This window comes from Onthophagus taurus, unplaced genomic scaffold, assembly GCF_036711975.1.
Source record: "Onthophagus taurus isolate NC unplaced genomic scaffold, IU_Otau_3.0 ScKx7SY_25, whole genome shotgun sequence".
NCBI classification, from domain to species: domain Eukaryota; kingdom Metazoa; phylum Arthropoda; class Insecta; order Coleoptera; family Scarabaeidae; genus Onthophagus; species Onthophagus taurus.
In genome coordinates, this window is record NW_027248950.1 from 244153 (window position 1) to 270725 (window position 26573).

Below are 26573 nucleotides of genomic sequence, written 5' to 3' on the forward strand. Positions count from 1 at the left end.
CAATGCATAACGACAATTACCTGTCGTTAGATAGAATTGTTTCTACCAAATGCGTGTGTTATTTTTAATGTTGTAAATATAAATGATAAATAAGCATAGTAGCTTATTTAACAATAGTTTACTTAAATTAAAATAGTTATTAAAAAAGACATGTGTATACATGGTTACAAAATAAAAATAAATAAATAACCCGTGTGACGATAGCAACAAACCTTCCAACAACAAACTTTTACCCGTAATTTCCTATCCATTTTATTAGCTGATATCTTTCTTATTATTAGAGATTGCGGAAAACTAAATGCATCATATGAAAGCTTGATTCTTTCTCTATGAAATCGTCGGTTGCCGATATGTTGATATTAAGATCAATAAAAGATGAAGAACACCGCTCTGTACGTAAAATAGCTTAATATTACCAAACTTTAAGCCCTTGTGCGATTGTTATCAAACCGAATTTTAAAAAACTGTGTTCACAATCAGAAAGAACGCTCCTTCAAATATCTTAATCCGGGTTTTTGTCGGTCAATATCTATTAGCATCATGGTTAAATCACCTTTAATATACATCTCTATATACAGAAACGTTTAATTGCTCTACCTCTAAACAACTTTCTTACATATTTACATTTACCAACGAAAACCCGGGTTAAGATATAATAAATTTAAACAGCGCGTGTGATAATAGTTTTTTAAAATTCGGTTTGATAACAATTGCACAAAGGCTTGAAGTTTGGTAATTTTAAGCTATTTAATCTAAGTACAGAGTCACCGCTTTGTAGTTTAAGTACAGATTGATCTTAGTATTAACTTATCGACAGACAAAGACCGGGTTTAGATAGAGAAAGAATCTCTAATTATTATCTCGAATTATCTCTAATAATAAGAAATATATCAGCTAAGAAAGTAGATAAAAAATTACGGATACAAGTTTGTTGCTATCGGACAAATGTGGAGGAGGCTGAAAACTAGAATTCGTAAACATAAAACTAAAGAAAATTCCAATATTTTTAAGCACCACATAAAGACTGAACATAATATAAATTATGGAGGAGTTGAGCTTTTACATTCGTGTAACAAATTATAAAAATAATAATATCTATCTACTTATGAATGAACAAGTTCAACTTTTCCATAAACCCATCTTGGTATAATTTTACAATATACGTGTTGCTTAAAAATCGTCAATCTTGCTTTTATCGATGTAATATCGCCCAAATAAGAAATTTGTGTAGAAATTAGATTTTGAGTTAGGTTAATCTACGTTTAAACTAGCGAAAATTTCCCAAATGTCGGATTAGATATGGAGAAGGGTGTGGGTCAAATATAAACACCAGCTAGAAAAATAAGAATAACTATTTATAGGAACTCAATCTGTTTTTACCCATTGATGACTATTGTTAAGAAAATACACAAAAAAAATGTTAAGAAAATATTAGAAACGCAAACGGGAAAATTTGAAACACTTATAAATGTCAATTAAAGTTCGGGTGAAAAACTGTCAAATAAAGAAAATGAAATATAAACGTCTTACAGTTCTTGTAGAATCTTTTAGTGGTTGTTCAAACAGAAAATAAAAGTCGAAACACTTTTAACGAACATCTATTTGAAATAACACGGAAATACTTTAAGCACAGAAAATTGACGCGTGGTCTCTTGCACGTGAACGTCAACTCTAGTATAAAAAACAACTGAATAACAAAACTTAAAAAATACGGAACGGCCGACTAATTAAATTATAATTAACAAAAATAACAGAAACTATTAACTTTTAAACATTACCGCCCGCCTTGCCGAACGGAAGGCAACCGAAATAACAATAAAACATGTGAAAAAAAAGCATAATCTAATATTGAAACATAATCAAACACAACAAAATAAAAGAACGACGGACAACGTTAAGAAAATCCGAAAGAATTAATGAAAACGAAATTAACACTCAATTATCGGCACTCGGTAAGACACAAAGTTTAGTGACGGGTCGCGTTAAAGTCGTTGTTGGTGTCTTCACCGTTGCCACTCGCGCAAATCCGTCCGGTCCGGGGTGGAGATACGTAATTCGACCAAGTGCCCACTTGGACGGAGGGAAACGTTCGTCCTTTATAAGAACCAACCTTCCAACTTGAGGTAAGTTACGTTGCTGATACCATTTATTGGAATTTTGAATGAACTGGAGATAAAATCTCTCCCATTTTAGCCAGAAGTCGTCTATCATTCGTCGCAAATGTTGCCATCGTGAAAGACGTGAAATGTTAACGTCGAGCAAGGAAGGCTCAGGAACTACAGTGAGGGAACTGCCGATGAGGAAATGGGCGGGCGTTAAAATTTCGTAAGAATTAGGGTCATCGGAGATTGAACAAAGAGGTCGTGAGTTCAATACGGCCTCAATTTGAACGAGGACCGTCGAAAATTCTTCATAAGTAAGTGTTGTTGCTCCGACGACCTTCTTAAAGTGAGTTTTAACTGATTTTACGCTCGCCTCCCACTTTCCTCCGAAGTGGGGCGCTGCTGGCGGATTAAATTTCCATTCGGTCCCGTCACAACTGAGCAGATGAGCAAGATGTCTCCACTGCGACGAGGCTGCCGAGAACATTGCTCGAAGTTCCTTATCAGCTTCCACCAGATTTGTTCCACAATCGCTATAGATGCAGCTTGGGATTCCACGACGACCGGAGAAACGTTTGAATGCTGCTAGGAATCCCGCTGTCGTGTAGTCAGAAGTGATCTCCAGGTGAACAGCTGAGGTAGTCATACAAACAAAGACGATTAAATATCCTTTGTACATTTTAGCTCCTCTCCCTCGCATACTGCGAAGCTGAAACGGCCCAGCATAATCTATGCCTGAATGTTGGAATGGTTTTGAAGGACGAACTCTGGCCGAAGGAAGTTGACCCATGAGCTGCTGGCTTGTAACAGCTCGCTGTTTTGCGCATATCATGCATCGATGGATAAAAGCCCGAACGGGAACACGGCCTCCAATGATCCAAAACTGTCGACGAATGGAAGTGGAGGTAAGTTGTGTTCCTCCATGCAATGTTCTACGATGATGGCTGTCAATTATCAATGTAGTGAGTCTGGAGTCCCTTGGCAGTATAATTGGGTGTTTCTCGTCCCAATCCAACGTCGAAAATCGAAGGCGACCAGTGATACGGAGAAACCCCAATCCATCAACGAATGGGACTAAACGGAACAGTGGGCTTGAACGTTGAACTGCTTTTCCGCTCTGCAGAAGTCGGATCTCTTGACCGAAGTATAATTGCTGACATTCGCGAACCCAAAACATTAAAGAGCGATTAATTTCTTCCGGCGACAGAATATCTGAAACAGAATAAAGCTTATTTCTGTCGAAAACTCTGATACACCAAGCCGTAACACGAAGAAGTTTGCTCAAGGACGAATATTTTTCTTTATGGTCCCAGTCTTTTTTCACCATAGATGCTGTGTTTGAAGTTGAAATAGCTCGTTGCTCCACGTCAGCTTCGGTACTCAACGTTGCCCGGAACAAAGGCCACTGTGATGATGATGAACGGAGCCAGGAAGGTCCGGACCACCAAAAATCCTCTTGCTGCAGTCTCCTCAATGGAACGCCACGAGATAGTAGATCCGCTGGATTATCCTCGCTTGGGAGATGATGCCACTTCGCCTCGGTCAATTCCTGGATCTCGGTCACCCTGTTGCGAACATAGTCTTTCCAACGTGATGGATGGCTGCAGATCCAGAATAGAGCAACGGTCGAATCGCTCCACAGGCGCACTGGATGATTAATAAGATCCAAAGTCACGCGAACTCGTCGGATCAAACGCGTAAGAATAACCGCGGCGCACAACTCGAGTCGCGGTATCGTAACGCGCTTAATTGGTGACACTTTTGTTTTAGCGATAAGGATTGAAACACGCACTTCATCGCCCGAAACAACCCGAAGGTAAACCACCGCACCATAAGCGCTGTTCGAGGCGTCAGCGAATCCATGAACCTCGACCGATTGTGCACAGTCCGACAACCCAAGCCACCTCGGTACCCGAATAGTTGGAACCTCTTTAAGATTATCAAGGAAAAAACTCCACCGCGTCACCAAATCGCTTGGTAAAGAATCGTCCCACTCAAGATTTCGAGTCCACAGCTCTTGCATAAAGATTTTGGCTGTAACAACGATAGGAGCTGGCCAGCCGAGCGGGTCAAACAACCGCGCGATAAAGGATAAGATGACGCGTTTGGTAAGTTCGAATGGTTTATCAGTATATGACTTGAAACTGAACAAAAAATTATCCTCTGAATTGTTCCAGAGCAATCCCAACGCACGCGGCGAGTTTGATTCGTCTAACTTAACAGTACTTGAACCTGAAAGGAATTCAGGAGCTAAAGAACGAAGCACTTCAGGATGATTCGACGTCCATTTTCGCGCAGTAAAACCGCCCGCCGTCAGGATAAGGTTCACTTGAAAGATAACCTCCTGAACCTTGTCTAGATCGTTCGCGCCCGAGAGGATGTCGTCCACATAGGTGTCCAGTCGAATAACAGAAGCTCCCAGAGGCTGTGAGCTTAAGTGTTCGTCCGCTAGCTGCCGAAGGCACCGAATCGCTAAGTATGGCGCGCACGATAACCCGTAAGTAACGGTACTTAGCTGATAGGTTTGAATAGGATCCGTACAGTTTTCACGCCAATCGATTTGTTGATACCGCCAATCGTCTGGATGTACTTTAATCTGTCTGTACATTTTTTCTAAATCACACGCGAATACCACCGGATGGCGTCTCCACCGGAGAAGAACGTCGACCAACTCGGTTTGAAGTTTAGGCCCGGTATGGAGACATTCATTTAACGACATGCCCGAAGATGTTTTCTGGGACCCATTAAACACGACGCGCAATTTTGTGGTCGAACTGCTCTCCCGAATAACTCCATGATGAGGCAAATAGAATTGAGGAAGTTCACGAAGCGGGGCCGATACTTGACGCATGTGATCCAATTCAAGGTATTCACACATAAATTGATTGTACTTCTGTTTAAAATTCAAATTTTTGGCGAATCTCAGTTCAAGTCTTGTGAAAGTCTGTATGGCAATCGGATAAGAAGCGCCCAATTCAGTGGGAGACCGACGGAAAGGAAGACGAACCACGAAACGACCGTTTAAATCACGCGAATAGTTACTCACAAAGTGATCTTCGCGCTCTTTTTCGTCCGGCGAAATACAGGGAACCGAAACCGTATCGTCTTCCTGTTGCCAAAAACGTTGAATAATTTCAAGGAGTTCCCGATCAATCGAACATTGAAACGCGAACGGGTTTGAGTTTGAAGACGGTTGATCGGCCATGATACCGGAAAGAATCCACCCGAGGGAGGTTTGTTGAGCCACGAGCGATCCATCCTCGCTTCTTCGAATTCCATCTTGAATTATTTTTGAGTAGAAAGTAACCCCAAGAATCAAATCAATATTTCTAGATGATGTAAAATCAGGATCAGCTAGCGGAAGGTCTGCTAACTCGAAGGGAATATGCGCTGTTCTTTTTTGAGGAAGATATGCGGTAAGTTTCGGGAGAATTAGAGCTTCTTCTTCGTATGAAATGAAAGGGTTCACTTTTGATGCTAGTTTAATGTTCACAGTACCGCGTGAGACACTGGTGTGCTGCGACCCAATGCCAAAGATTGGGATACTGGCTGAATGACGCGAAATCTGCAACTGTTACAAAAAATGTAAAATTCAGTCTTTCTTCTTCTCGTTCCTCCGCCGCATCGCTGCGAGACTTCTAACAAAGTTCTTTCAGACTTTTATTTATCGTTTTCGGTCATTTATTTAGTTAAAAATCTCGCAGCTCTCTTCTTTTTTCGTTTTCACCGTTTTTCATAAGTTTTTGTATATCTTTTAAATATTTTATTTTTAATTTCTTAGATTTAACTTCACAAAATTTTGTATTCAACCTCTGTAACCTTTTCGACCTTCAAAATCTTGTACACGTTATTGCGTATTAATTTTTGATTTCAATATGTTCCAATTTAAAATTTTCACCGTTTTTCTCGCTTGTGTGTATCTTAAACATTGACTGTTTTTTATTTTTTATTTCTGCGTTTTTTGTAGTTTCGACTGATGATGAGGTGATACCTCGAAGCTAATATCGATGCAAATCTGAATAAACGCAAGTAAGAGGTTAATTTTTGACTTTTACTAACATACACCTTGCAACATGGATAACTACAATATTATATATTTTTGGTGCATAGAACATGAAGCACTTTTGACCGATCGCTTTAGAAACCCTTGCCGGTTGAAGGTCCATACGAACCTTCGATCTAGTATGGTGCCCATGATCAACACTCCACATAGTGGTCGGTGATTTTAATATACAGGGTGAGTCAGAAAGAATGGGAAATCCGAATACCGGAGACACTAAACACCAAAATATGACGATTTGCCCTAACATCTCTTATACAAATGTCGGTGGTTTTCACCGAAAATTCTTGATAATTTTGAAGCTTTTTGTACTATTAACATAAAATTTGGTAGTTATATATTTTCGAGCATAAGAAATACGAATTTGTTTTGTGATTACTCGTAGAGGGCACTAGATACACACTGCACGTTTGAGATATCAAGTGATGACTATTTTGTCAGTTGAGGTATGGTGAATTAGAACCAGAAATCTGAAGGAGCTTTCAATTCTACACAAAAAAGGTAGTCTTGCTTACATTGTTTAGGTCTAGTGGTTTCCAAGTTATCTGCTTTTAATTGTTTCAAAGTAATTTTAAGGTTAACATTTAAAATCAATAACACACAGTAACAATAGCAATTAGTAACGATAATAATCGATAACAATAATAATTAATTAATAACAATAGAATATTGTGACTATATTCAAAAATTCAGTGGATTTAAATCTGGATTTCTTACTACAATGCGATCAAGAAAGCCGGTCCGCTAAAAACTACTTTCCCAAGCGCTTGATGCCAATACTTACTGCCCTCGTCAGAGCGGTCACACCCTCCTTCCACTTGTTTTAATAGTGGTGGGGAAATGGGAGGAAACTTTTAGTTTAGTAAACATAACCTTAAAAACTCACACGCACAAAATTACAAATGTTACTCTCGTTAAAGAAAATTCGAAATAAATTCTCTCTGGAGTTAGATTGGTGAATGTAAATTTAAATTATGATGAAAATAATTAAAAAGGATTAATTAATAAAAAGAAAACGTTGAAACTATTCTTTTGTAATTAATTTATTTCATAAATCAAAAAAAGATCTTTTATTTTATTATAAAAATTAAGGTTTAGAAGTTTTATTTATTATAAAACGAATTCAAAATGTTGACCATTCTTTTCTAAACATAAAGTGATTCTCTGCAGTTATTTTCTTTTCTGAACATAAAGTTGCTCTGCAGTTATTTGTTGAACATTGTGTCGTATTGCATCTTCCAATTCTTCTATGGTCTGTAAACGGTTTTTGTAGACAGAATTTTTGAAATGACCGAATAAAAAGAAATTTAGTGGGGTTAGATCGGGTGAGTGAGGTGGCCAACATCCTCTACCGATTACTCAATCATCATAAAATTCATGAAGGAATCTTTTGTTTGTTCGTGCAGTTGCATTGTCATGTTGAAAAAATCCTTCTTCCAATTCATCATCATGTAATTATTCAATGAATTCTTGTAACAAACCACTTTGACAACTTTCCTAATGTCATGACATAAGGTAATTCACTACATTTTCCAGGCATGTCTCCCTAAATTCCTCTACACAAAGACTTGTTGAATATTTTCATACCCCATTTTGATCTTTTACTCCATTTCGGAGATAAGATTGGAGAAGAAACTTTGAAACTTGTCTTCTTCTAAGGTGAACGGTATGATTTAACCTAAAAATAAATCAACGAAATTTATACCAAACCGATTTAAAATAAAATAATTATTTACCTTAGAGAAAAATCACAATCGAATTTTTGTCTTAATAAAGACAGATAATATTAAATAAAACCGCAATAAATTCATAATGAAATATTGAAACACCAAACGCCAAAATCAAGAACACGACTCTGACCTCAGCTGATCGAAACCATTGAAACTAAAAATCGATATCACCTCGTCGACCAATAAGAACGATGAAAATTAAAAACAAGTAGAGATGGGAGGAGGCTGTGACGAGGACAGTAAGTATTGGTATCAAGCGTTTGGGAAAGTAGTTTTTAGCGGACCGGCTTTTTTGATCTCTCGGTATGTTAAACAAAGCAGAATATTTTACTCAGGTTTTTAAAGGTAATAATGTTTACTTTCCAATTATCTAATCACGAATTGAGGCAATATGTTTAAGTCTTAGTTGTGATCATAGTTAAAGCAATGCAAACCATGATTATGATAAATGATGAACTAAGAACTTAAAACTATGACTAACAATAAGACTAAAACATGTTACATGAATCTTGTTCCTTTTCGTTTTGTCTTAATTCTGATAAATTTTGCTAGGTTTGTTATTATTTGGCTCACTTTAATTTAAGATTAACTTTAAGTTATAGTAATAATAATAAAGCATTAATTAAGTTTCAAATATTTTTGCATTTTAATTGATAGGAACAGAAACAAATAAAAAGAAATATTAAAGTTTTATATCAATTGTTAATTCGGAAACAATAATTATTTTATCACTAATACTGTGTACTTTTAATTTTAGTTGCTCTGTAGTATTTTTTTATTCTGGCTGTCTTAAATCTGTTGTTTACAATAACAATTCGTATTCCTAAATTTGTCTAGAAGTTTATTTGACTTATGGTATGCTAGAGTTTTTCATGGGTTTTCCTCTAGCCTTGAAGCAAATGCTTTACCATTGTACAAAAACGCACCCTTTTGCCATGAAAACGATTAAATATTTAAAAATTTATAGTTGTAAATTTTTGTCTATAAATATACATAGATTTCTTCTTCTGAAGTTTGCATTTTTATTTAATAATATTTTATTAGTTTTTTTTAATAACAAGTCCAAAAAAATCACTGTTTTCATCTTAAAACTTGTCCAAGTTTTGAGATGACAATTTTTGATTTTTTGGAACTTATTATTAAAAAAAAATTTAAAGAGTAATGAGATTTTTATTTAAACGAGCATTCAAATTCCCGCTCGTATTTATCGATCGACTACACTACCGCCATCTACACAGTTTCAATTCTCTAGAGAGAGAGAGAGAATATTAGGTCCAAATGAGAGCGGTATAAGTTAAGCATCTGGTCATCTGTGGTTGTTTTGTTCTCCATTTTAACGTGTCTAATTTTACTGCATTTTTAACTATTTTTTAACTTTTTACTTTTAAATTAGTAGTGTGTTTAATGTAGTGTATCTCTGTGATTTATTTATTTACCAAAAGAACGCGTAATTATTTGTTAAAGAAGCGAAATCAAAACTTATTATTGACAATTAGACGTGGTGCCTGATGACGGTTTAATAACCGAAACAAATTTGTAGCACCGATAATTAAAAATAAAATATCATCTTTCAAAGGAAATATTGTTTTCTCAATACATATAATTAATATTATAAAGATGAACCTGGAGGTGAATATCGCTAATCAAAATGTAAGTCTCTTAATTGATTGCTGGAATTTTGTGTAATGTTCGTTGTAGCGTACCCTGACGAAGATAAGAATATATTTATCGAAAGCTTCCCCCTGTTTTGGTTGATTTCAGAATAATTAAACTTAACGTTGTACAACCAGTACTTCCACCCTCTTTTTTTATCTAACCTTACAAAATTACAATTGCCAGTTATTACATTTTTGAATACTAGTTGATATTGACACTTGTTCAATTTAGGTTTTAGTTATTTCTTTACAGGGATTATTAAATTTTATAAATTTATTTTCCTCAACGGCGATAAATCTAAGTAGTACCTCCTCCTCGAACCTGCGTTCTAGGAGGAGGTTCTTGAATCGGCAAATTTTTTTGGGGGTCAGAGGAGGTTCGATGAGGAGAGGAGGTTCTTGAATCGGTGATTCTTTTAGGGGTCGGAGGAGATTCGATGAGGAGAGGAGGAGGTCAATTAACTTGAGACGAAATTATTAAAAATTCATTTTTATTTATGTAGGTCATGTTATTTTGAGAAAGTTATTAAAAATGTATCTTTATATGTTTACCTAGATGAAAACAATGACTATGTTTATCCTTCGACGTTTCTCAATGAACTGTTAGAACATATTAAAAATTATACCAAAAAGATATACTAGAAAAAACTTCTTTAGCTTGCTTTTATTTAAATATATATCGGGACTAGTTTCGAGGTTACACCCTCATCTTCAGTCGAAACTAGCAAAGACGAAAAAACGAAAAACACATTAAAATATTAAAATAAAACAGTTTAAAAAACTTACAGTCAAAATTTTCAAAGCGATTTATACATGAAAAGCGAAAAACTCAAACGAAAAAACATTATCTCAAAGAAAACTTCTTTAGAAGGTATGAACACGTTAAAATTGAAAAATAAATAATCACAATAAAAACATTCACAATATAACTCAAAATGTAAAATAAACATACGACATCAAAATATATTAAAAATTTTTGTCAAAAACGAAAAACGAAAAGATGTCGACGGTGAGACGAGAACAAAGGAACTGGGAAAAAGACTTGAGCGGGTTTTAAACCTGCATTGAACTACCCGGGCAAATAAACTTGTTATATAATTGTTTTATGATCTCTCAGAGACATAAAAATAGGTTTATTATATAATTGAAGTTGATCATTTAATAATTCGCAGTTATTGTTATTTTTGTGTTTGTTAATTTCCAAAATTTCGAGCAGATCTAGCCTATAACCTTTTTCACATTTATGTAGAAGTTTAGTGTTATTATAGTCTATCTTGTGGCCTGTTTCAATGTGATGTTTGAATACATTGGAATTATCTTTGGTTTTGTGTTCTCGTATACGAGTCTCCAATTTACGCCCTGTTTGCCCAATATAAACTGAGTTACAATTAGAACAACCAATAGAATATATGCCACATTCTTTGAAAATATCTTTGTTCTTCATATGGTAGTTGGATAAAAGTCGAAGAATCGTGTTATTATTCGAAAATGCCAAGGAAAGATTATATTTGGAAAAAATGTGTTTTGCCTGAAAGGTGACATTATTGAAAGGAATGGGCTTATATTTCAAATTATTTAGAGTTTTAACATAAAGTGGGTCTCTTTGTTGCTGTATTTTATGAAATAATCTATTAATAATATGTTTTGGGAATTTATTATTATATGCAAGCTCAAACACATAGTCAATTTCTTTTATCCTATTCTGTTCGGAGAGGGGATAGTTAAATATTCTATTTATTAAAAATCTAAAATTAGCAAGTTTTTGTGACATAGGATGTTCTGAATCATAGGGAATAGTTGTTGAGATGGTCGATGGTTTCCTATGAATGTTGTACTCAATTTTATATTTATCTGTTCTTGTTAAATTTAAGTCTAGAAAATTAAGTTGATCATTTTCTTCAATTTCTATGGTAAATTTAAGGTTCTTATTAACTTTATTCAAATAATTCAAAAAAACTCATCAAATTTTCTCTGTTCCCTTCCCAAATGCAAAAAACGTCGTCGACATATCTCACCCATTTACTAATATTTTTCTTGTGAGGATTAATATTATTTATAATATAGTTTTGTTCGATGTAATCTAAAAAGATATCTGCTAGGAGACCTGATAAAGGCATGCCCATAGGTAAACCTTCCGAGATAAAGTAGTATTCGTTGTTAAACGTACAATAATTTTGAGTGACTATGTGTTTTAAAATATAATTTAAATGTTCGACGATCGTTTTATTATCTGAAAATGAGTTAAATATTTTTGACGTTATTTCTAATGTTTGGTCAATTGGAACATTTGAGTGAAGGTTAGTGACGTCGAAGGAAACAAGAATTTTGTCTTTTATTTTTAAATCTTTAGTCATTTCTATGAATTGGGTGGAATTATCATATATTATACAACAAGACGATCGAAAATACTCGATAATACGAGACGTATTGCCTGAAACACCACGAGACCGAAGGTCGAGTGGTGTTTTTTAAGGCAATACGTCGAGATTCGAGTATTTTCGATTGTCGTGTTGTATATGGCTAGACTATTTCATGAATAAAAAATATACATATTTTTAGAATTTTTATATTTTTTTAATAAATTACATTGATTGTTATGGAAACATGCATGGATGTCTCGAAATTAATTAAATGTCAAACAAGCGATAATACAAAGGTTCGTATTATCGTTCTCCATGGTTACGGCCAAATAACCGCTGAAATACTCGCAATTGACGGAAAACCGCGAATTCTTATTGGCTGTTAACGATACGAATGAAATAGTCAATGGAGTACTTCGGAGCAAAGTTAATATCCTTAAATATGTTTAACATAAAATTAACAAGTTTTTGGGTAGGTGTTAGAACATGTCTTCGATATATCTTTTAACTTATTATACACAAAAAGGTATACGGTTTTGAGACATGTAGTTATACAAATAAGTGAGTCACGACCTACCTGCGGGATATTTTTTTATTCTATTATGTAAAGGTATACGGGGCTTTAAAATATGCGAGGAGGTTCTTAAATCAGCAAATTTTTTTGGGGGATACGTTCGAGGAGGAGGTCAATTACCTTGATACTAGTAAGTGAGTCATGATCTACCTGCGAGATATATGTTTTTTTAATTTATTATGCAAAGGTATGCTGAGTTTAAAAATATACGTGTATACAAATGCACTCGATGCATCCTCCTCCTCCCAATAAGTTTCAGGAACGGTGAGGGTTTATAAACGCCTGCGAAATGTGGTATTGACGTAGTTCTTTCATAACAAGTAGAAGTGTACAACATTAAATTGTAAAATGGTCGTGTGTGAGGATTGTGGAAAAAGTTTTACTTGAGTTGACAATTTAAAAAGGCATCAACGATGATCTTGTATTGGCAAGAGAATCAAGCTTGACGCACCGCAAATTCCAAAAGCAGTAAAATGTGAAAACTCAAATCCGACATTTTCAGTTTTTTAATAATCTATCATTACCTATTACTTTTCGCCAAAGACAGATTGTTTTATTTAATTAAAAAAAAATTACTTGATTTTTATTTGATTCAATATAACAAAGATATCTATTTATGATTCATAGTCCAAAATGTCTTCGTCGCTGCTGTCTTTTGCGACTTCTTGATTTTGCGTCTCTTGAGTTTGGCGATCCAAGAATTGAACAAAAAATCTGCTCCACAGTAATGGCACAAACGGCAATAGAACGCGAATATCTTTTAATTTTAGAGGAGCAATTTTAATTGGTGATTCATACAATTTTTCAAGGTTATTGTTTTTGAGGCAAAATTTTGTGCTGTCATAATTAGAAGTCTTTCCTTTTTGAAGTTTCACAGCTGTCTTTACATCCAAATTATATGAGTTGTGTATATAAAACTCTTGTTTGTACTCGTGTATAAATTCAAAATATTTTCCTTCTCTAAACTTCGCTCCTGTCAAGTGAAGCTTTTAATTTTCCTTAAGTACAACCTTTTTAATATTCTCGCCAATATTAGATAAATAATTAAATAGGCAGCTCGCTATCTCACAAGATCCACGCTTAGCGGTACTCTCATCCCACACATACATTATTGATTGTCCCATCTTAATATTGTGGACACAGAAATTGTAGGTCCACAACTTCCTTTTGTAATACTGAATTCCAGTTGTAAGTTTTGGGGTAGGTAATGCTTGTTGAAGATCGAAAGCTATTGCCAAAAGACTCTCATCAGCATTATTTTTATAGGTGCTCATTAGGTTATGAGGAAATTTGGCCTGAGTTAAATGCACGTTTTTTTTTCGCTCAAGGCTTGCTATTTCTTCAGTATTTTGCCGTTCGTTCATCTTCAAGTTCTTGAGCATAACGTCTGTTTTATCACAAAAATTGCAAGTGTCGCTTCCTGGAGGTTGAAATCCGATATTAAAGTCGTGGTTAAAGGTGGAACGGTAATAATGCTCAGCAGCACATTGATAGCTTGAGTAATTTTCTTTAAGCCAGTCGACGTATAATAAATACAGGGAATGTATATTGAGTTCCAGAGGGAAGTACTTTCGGTGAGGACTTTTTGTTCGGCTGTAATGGCTAGAGACTGTCGGTAAGGAGGAAATGTATTCCAATACTTTAGATCGACTATCGGAACTTGTTTTTGTCGCTGGTTCCTTCTTTCCTCTTACAATTAGATCGGATTGAACAGTTTCACATGCTCGTGTTTTATCCAAAACCACCCGAACACGTTTCTCACTAATACCATGAATACTGTATACGGCAAATATGGTATGTTTGGTTCTTACAGATGACAGAGTAAGAAATACGTATTAACGTTCTGCTTGGGCGGTTTTTAACATAGGATCTTTTTACATCTATACTTTTAACAATTTTTGATGGGTAAACGTTCTGCAATTCGTAATTTCCCATCTTCCAAAATTCATCAAAAATATTACGAATGTTCTTTACACCTAATTACTCAAAACATCCACAGTCACAAGGAGGGTTAAGTTGACGAGCAGAAACTGGTTTCTTTGTACTTCTGGACGTGTAAGGCTGTCCTTCATTCTGCTTCTTTTTGTTGATACTTGATTTCCACATATCGGCATTTTTTGATATTTTTCGCGGATAACAGTCCACTACACTATATTCTGCACTTGCCATAATGCGCAGTAAATAAAAAGAAATGTTTCACAACTTATTTTCTAACAGTAAAACTATATAAACAACTATAACTATCCATACGTATAACTATTCTATCTATACGTTGTTTGACAGCTACCAGTCAACTAAATTAAATAAAAATATGGCCGTGCAATACGTGCAGAAAGTAAACACGCGCTGTCTGTTGAGTTCGCCGTTTGTACTCTCAGCCGTATTGCTTAAAATCGGACATCGGTTTTGCTTGATATTCGATTTTCGAAGGGAAAGAAGGGCAAACTTAACATAATTGTTACATAGAACGATTCGTCATCATTCAAATTACCGAAAAATGAAAAAAAAATTTTTGGTCCGATGTTGAGTTCGCCCTTTCTATTCTCAGCGCCTCAATTATGTCAAAATTATTTGAAATTTTTCAATCGTTTATTATTTTTGCAAGATAATTTTGATTATTATTTAATTTCTGTTGGTTTCTATCTAACGTATTGATAAGCTGATTATACTTTTCGGCGTCTTCTGCATATAAATTACCTGTAATAGTTTTTATCGCCAACCGGCAGCAAAACTATACTTTATGCTATCCATTTGCGGCAGTAAAGTGACACTTTGTGCTACTATCTAGTAAACTTTGCATTTAGCGGCAGGTAATAGTATATTAGAAACTAGTTTCGTAAGACACGCTTGAAATGCACGAATTCAAGTTTAAAAACGAGTGACGAAGCCACGAGTTTTATTGAATGAGTGCTTTAAGTCTTATGAAACGTGTTTTTTATGCTATTTTTTGAACAAAAATAAAATAAATTTTGACAATGTAGGGAAATAGGTATGTAGCAGTTGGTAACAACGTAACACTTGAAAATAGAAATTTAAATTAACAATTAGAATTAGAATTGTCAAAACACAAAATGTATTCACCTGAAAAAAATTTTTCATGAGAGAAATTAACCAAAGAGATAAATAATCATAAAAAAAATCTAGGCATAAATTGAACGGGGGTGGTTACGTTTAGTAGTTTAAAAGGGTAGGTTGAAAATACAAGTAGGGTCAAAACGTGCCCTATTATGAGTTAAACATATTCCCCAAATTTCATTTTCTTAGAGTTTATGGTTTTTGAGAAAAAAAAATAAAACCAAAATTTTCCGCTATTTTTGGAGGGGTGTAACTCCTTAGGGGAGCCGAAGTCGCCCATGGTTCATATATCAAAGTACCCTTAAAATTCACTAAAGAATCACCCCTTGAAGTTTGTTGCAGTCATTCAGATACACCCTGTATATCTTTGCGATTATTAAGTTGTGGTCAAAACATTCTTAAAAAAATATCTTCAATTTGGCTCCTAGTACCTACCCTTTTAGTCTGCTCCGTATGTTATAAATCACCCTGTATACTTGCATATATCGCTTTACGTAATAATATTCTCAAAATTTAATTAGTGTGTATGACCCCATTGTCAAAACATAAAATGTGTTCACTTATAAAAAATGTTTCATGTACACCTCCCAAAATAAGAGAAATTGCTCAGAGTTCAATGTCCTCATCATTGTGGACCTTGTATTCGATGCTAAGAACGTTATCGGCTATAATATCGGCTAGTTAAGTTCGCCACTCGTTTTTCAACTTGAATTCGTGCATTTCAAGCGTGCTTACGAAACTAGGTTTTTAATATACAGGATGCCCATTATGTATGGATTATAGTATATATCTTGGAAGGTATCAACTTTATAAAAAAACATTTTATACAAAAATTGTTTAATATTTTATTTGCCATAATAAGACAACATTCAATTGTTTTTATTTCAGAAAACAAATGAGCAAGTGTTATTCACTTGAAGTTTTTTAAATGGCCCTTTCGTTAGACTCATTTGATAGAGATTTTTTTCTCTTTACGATGACGTAAAATTTAGTACCCTTATATCAGAAAATTTTTGAAAAAAATGTAAAAATTGTTTATTAAGAAAATATAACTAACAACATTAATCTAGATATCCGAGATCGTCAAGTACCTCGAAGTACCTCGAAGTTTATTTGTTTTATTTTGAATGTAAATTTAATACGATCTATTCGGGGTGAACGGTCAAATAAAGTACAGGAACAACTTTTTACAATTTGCTAATATATTTCGGTTGTCGAATTACAACCTTCATCGGAGCGAATTTACATTTGCTGTTAAGAGAAAAACATACATTACATTTGCCTCCCACGGTTTTCGGTCGAAGATACTTCTTGCCGTGTAAATTTCATTTCCGGTAATAATTCGGGGTACTTGACGATCTCGGATATCTAGATTAATGTTATTGATTAATTTCTATTAATAAACAATTTTTACATTTTTTTCAAAAATTTTCTGAGGTAAGGGTACAAAAATTGTACGCCATCCTAAAGAGAAAAGTAATCTCTATCAAATGAGCCAAACGAAAAGATACATTGCCATTTAACAAAATTCAAGTGTTATTCGTTACTCATTTGTTTTCTGAATTAAAAACAATTGAATGCAGTCTTATTAATGCAAATAAAATATTAAACAACTTTCCATACAAAATGTTTTTTTATAAAGTCAACATTTACCGAGATATACATACATATGTACTATCTTCCATACATAATGGGCATCCTGTACTATTACCTGCCGCTAATTGCTGTCTATTTAAAAAAAATGCCGTAAGACAGAGCTGAATTTGAACCCAGAACCTTCTACAGGAAAGTGCACTTTCCTTTTCACTATACTACCGACCTTTGTCATATGTCAACTGGTAAGTTACAATATCTTCATATCGTTAAATTTTGCGGTTGGCGATAAAATGTTGTATGCAACACGTCAGCAAAGTGTCGCTCGACTCGCAAACTTAGACTAGTTCGATAAAAAATCACTTTGCTGACTTGATACATAAATAACTATTATAATGCTACCTGCTACATTAATTAATTCGCGTTTTCTCTGTTCGTAGCGTAATCCTAATAACTCTATTCTATGGTTAACTTTTAGTAAAAGATTATTCATTAAAGTTATCTTATCATAGTTGTCATTGCCGTTTTTGTTAACATTATCGATAAAATTATAATTATGGGTAAAAGTATTTAAAACTTCTTCCAAATCTATTTCTAAAATTAACTTGGCGTCAATTTGACAGCTGCAAGCCGTATCTAGTTGATTTAGTGTCATTCCCTTTGGCTCTTTAATTTCCGTATTAATTCTGCTCCTGTGCAGACGCACCTGAAATTACACGTATCTTTAATTCTTTTAAGAAGATGTTCTAGGAGAGTAGAATGAACTCTCTAGGTGAATTAGATTCGTGGTGCCCGGGTGTAGTGAAGTGTACATTTATTTTATGAAGTTTTAGCAAATCTTCAATTAATTTATTCTTGAAGTCACATCCATTGTCACACACATTCTTATCAGGAATTCCAAATTTACTGATATGTTCCGTCAACTTATCTACAATAGTAATAGCGTTTTTGTCAGGTATTTTATATGCTTGTGATATTTTCGAGAATTTATCGATACGAATTATCTGCATTCGTCTGGTTGGTGTTTCTGTAATTACTTGTTTTGCTGTAATAGGATTCCTCTCGTACTTGCATAGTTGACATAAATTGCAATTATTCTCCCTATCAGATTAGAGTTCCCCTATTGTTGCTCCAGTAGAGGATGATGTTTCTTCAGGGTTTATCTCAATTCGACTTAGAGCATCGGCATTGGTGTTCATTTTTCCTTTTTTATAAACTACAGCATAATGATACTCTTGCAGATATATTTTTCATCTTTGTAATTTCAAGTTGTTATCCATTAGATGATGGATCCATAAAAGTGGTCGATGGTCTGTAACTAATGTAAACTTCGTGCCATATACATACGGGCGAAACTGCTTTCAAGCGTAGATAACCGGCAAAAGTTCCTTTTCTACTGTTGAGTATTTCAATTCGGTTTTTGATAATGTTCGTGAAGCGAAAGCAACTTGCCTGTCTTGACCGGCAAGTCCGGGAATTGTATAATGAGGCTATTGCAGAGTAATGTTTTACATTTTTCAAAACACGCTCGATATTCTGGTGTTAATTCAACTGTCTGATCTTTGGATAGATACTTCGTCATTGGTTTTAATATTTTTGCATAATAACGAATAAATTTTCTATAGTATCCCAGAAGACCTGTAAACGCTTCAATTTCTCATTTAGCCTTGGGTATAGGGTATTTTTTAATTGCCTCCATTTTTGACGGATATGATTTAATTTTTACTCCGTTTTGTTTTAGTCGTTCGAAAACTTGTTTTAGACGTTTCTTATGTTCCGTAACGATGTACTAAAAGCGATATGATATCATCCAAATAAACATGGCAAATTTCTTCAGTTAAACCTCTCAAGATGTTATTCATTGCTCGTTGGACGGTTGATGGTGCGTTACAAAGTCCAAACGGCATTCTATTAAATATTCATATTGGCCTTGGTTTGTTATAAAGGCTGTCTTGAATCTGTAGGATTCATTGACTTCAATCTGATAGTAACCGCTGGCTAAATCGAGACTGGTGAAATAACTCGCTCGACCAAGAGCTTTGTCTAGAATTTCTGTTACGTTTGGTAATGGATAACGATTCTTGACCGTCTTCTCATTTAGAAGACGGTCTTTCTTCTCCTCCGATAATCAATAACAATACGGCACTTCTGTTATCCACTCGCGTCGATCTTGTTCGGTACTAACGATATCGGACTTGCCCAAGGGGAGTTGCTTTTCCTAGTAATATCCTGTTGTAACATTTTGTTTATTTGGGTTTTTATTTCTTGTTGTTGGTTGTAAGGTTTGCGATAAACTTTTTGATAGACTGGTATTTGATCTACTAGTCTTATTTCGTGTTTTATTATTGAATGCAAGTTCAAAGGTAATTATTTATAGTATTATTTATAGGCTTGGTTTATATGGTCCTAATCCTAATTTTTGTGCTGATGTTTTGCCTTTGAACTTTTTTTACTTCTTGTTCGTTAGTTTCGATCGAAGTATCTTGAATTGTCTCCAAATCTTCAATCTCCGTTCGACTGGTTCACACTCTATCTGAACTGGATATTTGTTGAAGGTAGTCATTTCTATCAAACATTCTGTGACGTACAAAAATTCAAAATAAATCAAAATGAATGATTGAACCAAAAAGATAATTCCCCCCTTGAGTGCCTATTTTGCCTGCAGTTCAGTGGAGACGGCTGGGTTCGTTGAAAAAGGGCGCCACAACATTTAATAATAGGGACTCCACTAATGGTGAAATGTGAGGGGCCAATAAAAAAAATTAAATAAAAAAATATATATACAGGTGTATCTGAATGACTGCAACAAACTTCAAGGGGTGATTCTTTAGTGAATTTTAAGGGTACTTTGATATATGAACCATGGGCGACTTCGGCTCCCCTAAGGAGTTACACCCCTCCAAAAATGGCGGAAAATTTTGGTTTAATTTTTTTTTCGCAAAAACCATAAACTCTAGGAAAATGAAATTTGGGGAATATGTTTAACTGATAATAGGGCACGTTTTGACACTATTTGTACTTTCAACCTACCCTTCTAAACTACTAAACGTAACCACCCCCGTTCAATTTATGCCTAGATTTTTTTTATGAAGATGATAAATACATTGGAAAAATTTCAGTTAGATAGATAAAACTATTCTAAAACTTTTTTGTCTCTCGGATGTTCGTCTAAAATTTAATAATTTCTGAAAAAAAAAATAATTAAGCAAACACTAACTGTTAAGCTGTAGGCTTGTTAATCGAAACTTGGAATGAATATATATTTTTGACGTTTAAATGTCAGTGGCTTTCTTACTTTATTATTGTTTTATTTAAAATTTTGAAACGTCGAGTGAACGAGCGTAAATGCGATAGAACTGTATTCAAAAATTAATTTGAAAAACAATAATAATAGTAAGAAAAACTGACATTTAAACGTCAAAAATATTTCTGACAAAGATTGCAAAGCCTACTAAGATTTTTTCATTAAAAATTCATTCCAACTTTTGATCGACAACCCCGTTATTAACGGGCAGTGTTTGCTTTATTATTTTCTTTCTCAAAAATTAGTCATTTTTGAAAAAATTTTATAGAGACAAAAAAGTTTTAGGATACTTTCATCTATCTATGTATAATTTTTCTAATGTATTTATCATCTGCATAAAAAAAATTGTAGCAAAAATGTAAAGGGGGTAGTTACGTTTAGTAGTTTAGAAGGGTAGGTTGAAAGTACAAATAGGGTCAAAACGTGCCCTATTATGAGCTAAACATATTCATAGTAATAATCCCATAGATAGCTTAACCAGAAGATGGTAGTAACGAGCCTTAAAAGAATAAATCTATAGATATAGATATATCTACAGGTAATGATGTTACGGATGTGGGTTTAGCGGATGCGGAACCGGATTTTTTAATTCTAATTTGGCAGATGCGGAGTTACTGAAAAACTTTATAATTTACAATAATTATACTGTAGGTTAATAAGGCATTAAACGTAATTATTATTTTTTTAATTAATTTTGTTTGATAGCTTGATTGATCAAATAATTAAAAAAATAATGTATTAATACCGAACGCTGATCTGACCGGAGCTCCGTTAAAATATACTTATATGCGGATGCAGATGCGGATTGTCAAAACAACGCGGATTATCCGTAGTTGCGGATGCGGATGCGGATATCACTACTACAGGTGTCCCAACTTTTAGGGACCCCCCGCTTTTCTCTTAAACTATAACTACCACAGATTTGATATTTAACACATCGATACTGGACAAAAAGTCTACTTTTTGAGGTTAGTGTTGTGGCTTCATCTCTTCCGGTTGGACCGGAAATGGATGACAATTTCATTATTTTTAAGAAATATTTAAAATTTATTTAACAGTTTGTTAAATGGCATAATACCACATAACTTTTATTTTTTTAAAATTATTTTTGAGTCATTTACAATTTTCGAACAAACAAACCACCTCTTGCTTCAGTTTTAAAAAAAGTTCTTGCTTAAAAATTTTGAATTTTTTTAATTTATTCTACTTTATTTATCAATTGATCAAGTTAGCCCTGGAAGAAAAAAAAGAAGATACTAATATTACTTTTTTTAATTGAATTCTTACGGTGATCCGTCAAGTACTAAAGCTTAAACGCAAATTTGTTAAAAAAGATAAAGAACAAATTCTTTCTATAAAGAACAACAAATCGTTAAATAAATTTAAAATATTTCTGAAAAATAGTGAAATTGTCATCCACTTCCGGTCTAACCGGAAGTGATAAAGTCACAACACTAACCTCAAAAAGTAGACCTTTTTGTCCTGTGTCGATTAAGAGAAAAACGGGGGTCCCAAAATGTTGGGGCACCTGTATAAATAAATGAACTACATTAATTTAATTATTTTATTTTCTTTCATTTTTTTTTGTCTTTTTAGAAGTTTATAACTTTTGTTTTAAATTATTTCTTCGTTAGGTTTTTTCATTCATTAAAGCACAATGTTTGACATGGATTCCTTCGAGTACGTCGCTCAATTGTTAGAAGAGTGGAATTTGCCCGATTTAATTACAGATTTCAAAGGTATGATCTTATATTGATCTTATATAAAGAAAATTCGCCGCTGTTAGTTCCGAAATTATTTATTTTTTATTATAGAAAAGGGTATAGACATAGAGGTTCTTAAGGTTCTAACTGTGCAAGACGTTGATAATTTAATTCCATTAGATAGATTTGGATTAAGAATTAAATTTAGGCAAAAGTTGTTTGAGTGGAAAGAACTGCACGTAAGTTATATAACTGCACGAATTATATCGCACAATACCAATTGCAATGCGAATTTTGTTATTGTAATGTTATTTTAATAGGGATATTTTACGCCGTTGGCGACTACAATTAGCCGAAAGACTTCACATGATTCGTCGTCAGTCTGCAATTCTCCAGTAAATGCAACCGCAGTAAGAATATTTACGCAGACACTTAAATGTCGAGTTGTTCTTTTTCTTCATTTCGTATTTTTACGTTTTAGGATTATGACAACCTTTTGACCGATAGTAAAGATATTGAAACGCTTCTTAACGAGAATGTGAAGGGCAAGCTTGTTTTAGAGTATTATAACAAACATAACGTTTTGGATAAACAAGTCCAAACGTATCTTGTCCATATTGTGGTTGATTATATGGTTTTAAAGTATGCAAAGGTGAAACCTCATCATTTTGATTATTTTAGTAGAAGCATTGTTAAATTATTTCCAAGCGAATCACCGGTGAGTGTTGTCTTAACGTTATTTTTCTTTTATATTCCGTAGTTGACATATTATACGCCACGAAGATGTAAAATAAATCCTAGTGCAAAGCTGTATGATCGATATTTTAACTTAAAATTTTGCACAAAGAAGCTTAAATTAGATACAAATGTCTCACATAGTGATATTATTGGAGAGCCGATTGATTATCACACAAGTAAGAATACAATCTTTTTATGATTTTATTACTAATTTGATACAAAACTCAAAGCTAACATTATTTACAGCATGATAAGTATCTATTTTGCTTCTTATAACAAAATTAGTAATACGTAAAATCTATTAAAGCCACTTTTACCATCGTTGTTGGTTAATTTAACCGGCAGATTATCGACATGATTATTACTATTTAAACTTCTTGATTGGCCGACAGCTGAAAATATCTATAGTATAAGTTTAACAAGAAGAAGGTAAAAGTGGCCCTTAGTAGCATTTATTTAATTGAATGTTATCTTCAATACGTACTTAACTACCTATTTTGGTTTCAGATGAAATAGAGAATTATATCGCTTTTTTGAACACCAACTGCGATCCAAGTCAATGGGATAGAATAAAAGATTATAGGACAAAAACTTCAAATTATCGGCTGGATCGCTTGATAATTTATTAAAAACATGGCCACGATATAACGATGCAAAAGGATACGAGTTGGTAAGATAAAGTAATCAAAATAACAAGAAAAACATTTAATAATATATTTTAAACATTAGGTTAACATAGATTTCCTGGTGTTATTCCCTAATTATCAACAAAAATTAACAACAGGCTTCAACAATTTCAAAACAAAAATTATGACAATTTTCGAATCGGATATTAAAGATAAATATTGTGCCAAACAATTCAAAATATTAAAAAATTCAGAACTCGATGAAGGTGAGTTTAAGGTGTTCATTAATTTATAAACAATTATTTGAGTTATGTTTACAGATTCTAGAGATTACTACACACTGTTGTTGCTTCACGCTATTTTACAACCACGGCGTATTAGTAGGACGTACAAACCCTCTATAACAGATTCTCAACAGGATTTCGCCTTACGTGTTAATACGATAAACGACATTGGACCACAAATCGATAATTTGAGGGCCTCCTACAACAAGTATTGTAGTTGTAGGTACAGACAAATTAAAAGAATACTACGTGTACAGTGACAACATAAAATATAAATTACAGTAATACCCCGTAGTTACGCGATAGGTGGGACTGACAGTAGCCGCGTAAATCGAAAATCGTGTAAGTCGAAATTCGATGAATATATATTATAAAATCAAGGATTAATAAACATTAATTTTGTTAAAAAAATGTATGTACAGGATGGTTCCAATTCGATGTCCGAATGGGCTATCTCGGAAACTGTAAGAGTTAGAAAAAAAGCAGCTAACATGTCTAGATCTCTTTTTTTAAATAAATTCCAATGTCGAAAACCTAAAAGCGCTATCGTTAAAAAACCGCGTAAGTACGGGGACGCGTAAGTCGGGGTCGCGTAAGTCGAGGTTTTACTGTACCCTCTTTTCTGGAATGTGTTGATACAGTAATTAAGCTTACGTACGTTTTCAATTTAGAATATTCCCCAGTAAGTAAATTCGTGTGGGCATTTATAAGCGAATATTTTTATGGTATCAGCCAAAATATAGCACAGGTTACAAGCTTTATTAACAAATTGGATAATCGGAAATAAGTTGTTATTTTGTACTAATAATTGTTTGATATATATGTTATTTATATACATCTTATATTAGTTTTGCTATTATTAGATAAAATGTTTGGTTGTTTTATATGTAACACCTTTACCTTCGAGACTGCTCATACTCTTATTGATCATTTAAAACACTTACATGGCGTTCCTTCTATATACAACTATAAATGTATTCAAACATGCTGTTGCCAACAATTTCAAAATATATACAAGTTCAAAATCCACTTATCAAAACATGAAAAAGATACAGAAGAAAAGCGATGTTCCTTAAATATTTTAAAAATAGATAAAAGTCAGTCAAAAGATAATCTTCAACAAGAAAATCAGTCTTCTGTGTGCCCCATTAATATAGAAACAAGTGATTTGTGCAACAAAGCCTACACAAGCAATGTGTATAACAATGTGGAATCTAATATTAAACGAAGCTTTGTGGCGTTTCTTTTACAGTTACACTCTAAAAAGAATTTGACAAGAAAAAATATTTTAGATATTCAGGACAGTATCAAGTTTACAATTACCACGTCAATGTCCGAATACATACATTCCGATGTTATACCTTTTATACATAATTTTAACTTGGTTCTCAAAAAAGTAAAATATTTAAGCGAAACACTTCAAAACCCGTTTAAAGGCATTGACACAGAATACAAGTTTTTTAAAGTTATCAGGCATATTGGTATATATCAACATCCAAAATCTTTTACAATTAGCAATTCTGTTTCAGAAATAATTGTTAATAATTCACCAACAATAGAAAGCAGATTAGTAGAAGGTTGCATTTTAGATTTACATTTTCAGTTTAAGAAATATTTTGAAACGGGTAACAATTTTGAATTAACCATACAAAATATGCAGCGTCTTCAAAATTGTAATAAGTTGTGTAATTTTATTAACGGGTTTTTATGGAAGAAGAAAACACAATGTCAGATTTCCAATAATATTATTATTCCGCTTTGCGGTATATACTCATGTTTTCCAACTATTCCTGCCTTTCAATTATCCAAACTAAGCAATATTTTAGTGCTAGGATTTTTGAAATCGTGTGATATTCGAGAATTTGGAAATATGCGGTGTTTCACCAAGTTTACAGATGATATAAACAAATTACAACGCGAGGGCATAACTTTAAACATAAATAACAAAAAAAAAGTACATGTTTATTTCCAACTTGGTTTAATTCTTGGCGATAACTTGGCTTTAAATGATATCTTAGGTTTTGCAACATCATTTTCGGCCAATTATTTCTGTAGGTTTTGCAAGCAGAGTAAAGAAAATACACAAGTTAAATGTCATCAAATGGACAACTTATTAAGAAATGTCGATAATTACCATAATGATGTTTCCCTAAATAATCCATATTTGACTGGAATAAGGGAGAACTCTGTGCTCAATCAAATTTCTTCATATCATGTATCTTATGTTCTGTTTATCAATAAAGCGAACTACCAGCGTTCATATGATTCATCAACAACTATTATATTGTATTTACTTTATTAACCAACAGTTATAAATTTTTATACAAGTCCAAACAAGTACAAACAAGCGACATGCAAGCGTCTCTCTTCTTATTATTGTCTTGGCGGGAACGTGCCAGCAACATGAAGTTGTTCCGATACCAACATAAATAACAATAATGTTACTACATTATATAACACGCCCCTTTTAAATCAAAATAAATTATTAAGGATGTAAAAAAAATCTAAAATTACAAGACAAAATCGGTTAAATAATTAGGTACTTTACGTCGTCGTTCGGGTCTTAAATTATTACCTTCTACAGGTTCAATATTTTCGTTGTTTTGTGTAGTAGTTTCTATATTTGTGGTAGTAGGTTGAGTAATCGTTATCGTTTTAGATATCAAATTAGAGGTAAAATATTTATTTTCAATTAGATCCATGTCATAAATTAATGAATTTTTAATATTACTTTTAAACTCAAAGTTTGACTTGATTAAAAATTTTCTA

The 26573-nt window shown here is 33.5% G+C and overlaps 2 protein-coding genes and 1 long non-coding RNA gene across 7 annotated transcripts; 1 reads left to right on the top strand and 2 right to left on the bottom strand.

Moving 5' to 3' along the window:
* Positions 1–1935: 1935 nt before the first annotated feature.
* LOC111421108 (uncharacterized) lies at positions 1936–5307 on the bottom strand. Its single transcript, XM_023054248.2, has one exon. The coding sequence runs from the start codon at positions 5305–5307 to the stop codon at positions 1936–1938; it is 3372 nt and encodes a 1123-aa protein (XP_022910016.2).
* Positions 5308–7278: 1971 nt separating this feature from the next.
* On the bottom strand, positions 7279–9322 carry LOC139432533 (uncharacterized). The gene is made up of 2 exons (XR_011642290.1): positions 7899–9322; positions 7279–7840 (listed from the first exon to the last, which is right to left on the bottom strand). It is a non-coding gene; the product is annotated as an uncharacterized lncRNA (long non-coding RNA).
* Positions 9151–24023, top strand: LOC111416710 (uncharacterized). Of its 5 annotated transcripts, none has more exons than XM_071201223.1 (9): positions 9151–9542; positions 22088–22192; positions 22268–22395; positions 22477–22566; positions 22638–22808; positions 22917–23070; positions 23402–23564; positions 23624–23786; positions 23841–24023. In XM_071201223.1, the coding sequence occupies exons 2-7, from the start codon at positions 22111–22113 to the stop codon at positions 23521–23523; spliced, it is 747 nt and encodes a 248-aa protein (XP_071057324.1). In that variant the 5' UTR covers positions 9151–9542; positions 22088–22110; the 3' UTR covers positions 23524–23564; positions 23624–23786; positions 23841–24023. The 5 variants fall into 5 exon arrangements, with proteins under 5 accessions (XP_071057324.1, XP_071057325.1, XP_071057326.1 ...); XM_071201221.1 differs by having other exon boundaries at positions 9153–9542; positions 22638–22874; XM_071201222.1 differs by lacking the exon at positions 9151–9542 and adding an exon at positions 11862–12956 and having other exon boundaries at positions 22638–22874.
* The last annotated feature ends 2550 nt before the right edge of the window (positions 24024–26573 follow it).

What these genes read in the sequence shown, in the direction of transcription:
- LOC111421108 (XM_023054248.2), bottom strand. Translation starts at nt 5,307, where the DNA reads ATGGCCGATCAACCGTCTTCAAACTCAAACCCGTTCGCGTTTCAATGT.
- LOC111416710 (XM_071201221.1), top strand. Translation starts at nt 22,111, where the DNA reads ATGTTTGACATGGATTCCTTCGAGTACGTCGCTCAATTGTTAGAAGAG. An exon ending in CTCCAGTAAATGCAACCGCA is followed by an intron (nt 22,567 to 22,637) that starts GTAAGAATATTT and finishes TTTACGTTTTAG; the next exon opens with GATTATGACAACCTTTTGAC. An exon ending in GCCGATTGATTATCACACAA is followed by an intron (nt 23,071 to 23,401) that starts GTAAGAATACAA and finishes TTTTGGTTTCAG; the next exon opens with ATGAAATAGAGAATTATATC.